At 41.8% G+C, this 4103-nt stretch overlaps 1 protein-coding gene across 2 annotated transcripts in view; it reads left to right on the top strand.

Moving 5' to 3' along the window:
* The first annotated feature begins 1230 nt into the window (after positions 1-1230).
* Positions 1231-4103, top strand: part of LOC102014889 (amyloid protein A-like) — a 10865-nt gene continuing 7992 nt past the window's right edge. Inside the window, exons 1-2 of one of the 2 annotated variants that reach the window (XM_005380398.1) lie at positions 1231-1415; positions 1837-1931. In XM_005380398.1, the coding sequence (XP_005380455.1) occupies positions 1841-1931 (91 nt within the window). In that variant the 5' untranslated portion in view covers positions 1231-1415; positions 1837-1840. Of the gene's footprint in view, positions 1416-1829; positions 1932-4103 lie in introns of both variants that reach the window. The other variant, XM_013512073.1, reaches the window with a different exon arrangement.

The raw sequence follows: 4103 nt of genomic DNA, 5'->3' as shown, positions 1-4103 counted from the left end.
GAGAAATCTGCGTTGCTTCTCCTGGGATCTCCTTTATAAGTGATCAATTTCTTTTCTCTAACAGCTTTTAATATTCTGATCTTTTGCTGGATTTCTGGGATCTTTTATGTCTGGATGTAGATTTATTTTAGTTGTGGTTAGTTGGACTTCTCTATGCCTCACTTACTGTATGTCAGGTTCCTTTTCCCTGCCTGGGAAATTTTCTGCTGTTACTTCTGAAAACATTTTTTATGGCATTTGTGTTGCCTCCTGCTTTTTAATTGACACCTATTAGTCTTACATTGTTTTTATTTGCATTGCCTTGCGGCTATTGAATTGGTATTTCCTGGCTCATTGTTTAATTGCTTCTGCTGTAAGGAATTCTAATAGCCTTTGAATTTTTTTCTTTTGGATGAAGGGATAGGGGTGTGTTAAGTGAGTGGACCATGGATTCCAACCCCTTAATAGCACCTGCATGGAATTTCTTGTCAAGGTGATCTCACTAAACTCAGAGTAAAGCACACTCTTGCTTTTCTGGCTAAAACATCTGTTCTCTAACACATACCCTTCCCGAACTTTTGCACTAACACCAGCTTGTGCTGCTTTCTTCATGGGTGAACTACTCTGACAGTTCAGCAGGGGGTGGGCTATTTTCTGCTCATCTTTACATATGCCATTTCTGCATGGCTGATAACACATTTCTGTACTATTGTTCAACATTCCTAGATCTTGCAGCCTCCAAATGTAACCTGTCATGTGATTGTCTATATGACTGATCATGAATCCACTTGAGTGTGGAGGGCTCCTTTTCCCAGACCTGGGTCCATCCACATGGACACTGAAAGTTGTGTTTCTCTGAGTTGTCTGTCTTTTCCTGGCTTCATTCTGAACTGTCCCCTGCAATGCGGGTAGTTAGGTCAACAGTTTGATTTGTGCTACATTTTCACATTCTTTACACAGTTAAACCTCTTTTTCCAATATTGATTACCCTTTCCAGCAAATTTTCAGTAAATATTGTGTAGAGAGAAACTTTTTTTCAGTCAAGCATAAGACTACAAGTGAACAGAACATCTTAACCTGCTCTATGTCTGAAAGTTGCCAGATTGCACCATCTGGGAAAATTAGATTACAGTGAAGATAAAACTCTGAAGTTCTGTTTGCTGTGTCCTGGCCAACAGGGATTGTGCAAGAGAGAAGAGAGGTTGGCTTCATGAGCAGAGTGTGGGTAATATAGCCCCAGCCACACCTGCCCAGCAATCAGCATAGGCAGTTAGCTTCACCCGGACCTCAGCAGAATAGACAGCACAGGTGGGGCGTGGAACTTGCCCACACTTACTTTGGAGGTTCTCTTTCTGTAGCAGCATTCTTGTGGTGCATCTCAGTGGTTTCTATACCCTTTGTGCATCTACTCTCCTGAGGAGAAGAATTCACTGGAAGTGAGTACTTTTTAAGATAGATTTTGTGGTATGCATCCTTGTGGATTTAGTGGTAGGTCCAGCTGGAGTTTGATAGATATTGACTGATTTTTTAAAAATCTCTTCTGCTACTGTGGAATGGTACGTCAGTCACAGAATCTCTGAATGTCTCTTTGAAAGCTTCCTCTACAGGGATGATAAGGAATGATTAAAATAAAAAGTGATTTATGCCAATAGTCCACATTGTGATGTCTCAGACTGGGATTCCAATGAGGTGCATGAAAATGGAAAATTAGACCCTCTAAAATGCTATCTCTATGCCCACACAGGTGTATTTGTGTATAAAGCTGAGTGAGGTTTTTTTTTTGGAATGCAAGGATGTGTCAACATTACAAATGTAAAATCAGATGTAGCAACCTTTGTTGTTTCTTTGAGTCTGCAGCAGGATGAAGCTTTCCACTGGACTCCTTTTCTGCCTTCTGCTCCTGGGTGCTGATGGCCAAAGCTGGTGGTCATTTGTCAGGGAAGCTGGTCAAGGTAAGGGCCTAAGGGAACGGGGCAGCAGGCTGTACCTGGCTGTCCTAAGGACTCCTTTGAACAGAGAACACATCCCGAATAATAGAAGATGTCTGTGAAGCCATGAATGGATAGACCAGATGTGTGGTTTTTGGTGCCAGGAATCGAACTTAGGACTTTATACTTGTCAGGCAGGCACTTGCCCTGCTAAGCTATATTCCCAGCTTCCAGCCACGTGACTTTTAGGATAGCAGTTCCCAGGGATTTTCTGACTACCTCTGGCATTCTTCTAAGGAAGATTCCCAGGGCTGAGACCACATAAGTTTCTGGTGGCCAATTTTCAGGAAGAGTGGGAGAGATTAGTCTGTTCTCTTAATACAAACTGGACTCTAGTGCCCCCTAGTGGAAGTCGGGGACAGCTTATTTCCCTGTCTCTGGGATATCCATGAAGGAGATGCCTCAAGAAAGTGGAATATACCACTATTTGCCAGGAAGCTGTGCACAGCTAATACAACCTCCATCCACATAGTAGTCATAACAACCAAGATTAGCTAGAGCATTTTGTTTTCGACAAGAGCTTTACAGGACTGAGTGAATGAACTTTTATCCTTTAATCCTGTGAGGTAGGCTCCATAAAGAAACAGAGGAACCCAGAGTTTAAGATACCCAACAGAGTTTCAGAGAAAAGCAGATTTCACCCAGGTAGACTTGCTTCTCAGGATTTTCTCTACTGTTTCCAAAACAAGAGGCAGGGATGTGTGAACACACAACCTGTTCTTGATCTGAGAAATGGCAAATAGCCAGGATGGGTGCCTTTGGAGGGCCACTCCAGCTCCTGTGTCCACAGTGAAGGACACAGTGAATTCACTGATGAAAGTTCTCTTGGGCCTGGGATGTAGCCAGGAACCCAACAGCCAGGGAAATACAGCCCTTTAGCTATGGTGGCAGGATTTTGTCTTCAAAATGCAACACTGAAAACTTTAGGCATTGGGGCCGGGGGTTTAGCTCAGTGGCAGGATTTGTTGCTGATCCTTTGTCAATTCTCACATACTCAGCTGAAAATATATTTCATTCTTTCATGTTTTTCAAACAGTAAGGACCCCTGGCATGAGAATATTGGGGCTCAGGGATGGTTTGTGAAATGCTGCTGCCACTATGGACATTACTTCCCTAAAGTACATTAGAGTCTCTGAGCCTGGATCCTGGAAATCTGGCCTTTACCGAACACCTCAGTGAATTTTTGGCATAATAAAGAAAGGCTGGGAGCAACTACCTCACAGCCTTTATAAATTATATAAACCATGATTAGAATTATATATTAGATATTCTCCTTTTTCTTATTGAGTTAAAAATTTTAAAATTCATTTGACACTATCCTGACTTACTTCCTTGTCTTTTTTTCCTTACCCTTTCTAAGAACCAGAGTAATCACTGAGCACCTATAATATTCTAGAGATTACACAGTTATTTCCTCAGTTCTTCTGCAAAACCGTGGAGGCTTTCTGCCCCTCCATTTTACCTAGGAGGGCAGTGACATTTTGGACCTAGGGAGTCAGTTGCCCCTTTTCTGCCTCTGATTATCAGGTTGATTTAAACCTCTCTTAGAGAACTCTCACATTTATCACCTTCTGACTGAATTCATTTTACAATTATAGTTATTAATGCATAGTACTATAAAATGTAATGGGTTCCACTGTGAGGTTTCCAGATTCCACTGTGAGGTTTCCATAAATGTACACACAGTGTTTTCATCATACCTACCTATGCTTCTACCCTGTTTGCCCTCTGTCCTCTCTCTGGTCCCCTACTGCTTCTCTAATATTTCTGTTCTACTTTGAGGCCTTTTGTTTGTTTCTGATATGAGAGAAAACATGTGATACTTGTCTTTTCTGTGTCTGATTTACTGTACTGATTGAATTCTGACATTGTCCAGACTGAAAGGTATACCCTGAACACTCAGATGTACTCAAAACAGGATTGTTCTTACTCTGTCAATGAAGATGGATTTTTGCCATTTACTGGATTGTATCTGGAGCCTTCCTCAGACTGTGGTATTCTCTACCTTGGTCAGAAGGTTCCCTGGATCTTTCTAGAAAGACACTGTATTGGTCAGCTTTCCAGTTATTGAGACAAAAGTCCCTGACAGTCCCAACTTAAAGAAGGAGAGGTTTATTTTGGCTCACAGTTGCTGCC

The sequence above is a fragment of the Chinchilla lanigera genome, unplaced genomic scaffold (assembly GCF_000276665.1).
Source record: "Chinchilla lanigera isolate Chin_1 unplaced genomic scaffold, ChiLan1.0 scaffold00013, whole genome shotgun sequence".
Lineage (NCBI taxonomy): Eukaryota > Metazoa > Chordata > Mammalia > Rodentia > Chinchillidae > Chinchilla > Chinchilla lanigera.
The sequence above is the reverse complement of the archived record's forward strand: the minus strand, read 5'-3'. Positions and strand labels throughout refer to the sequence as shown.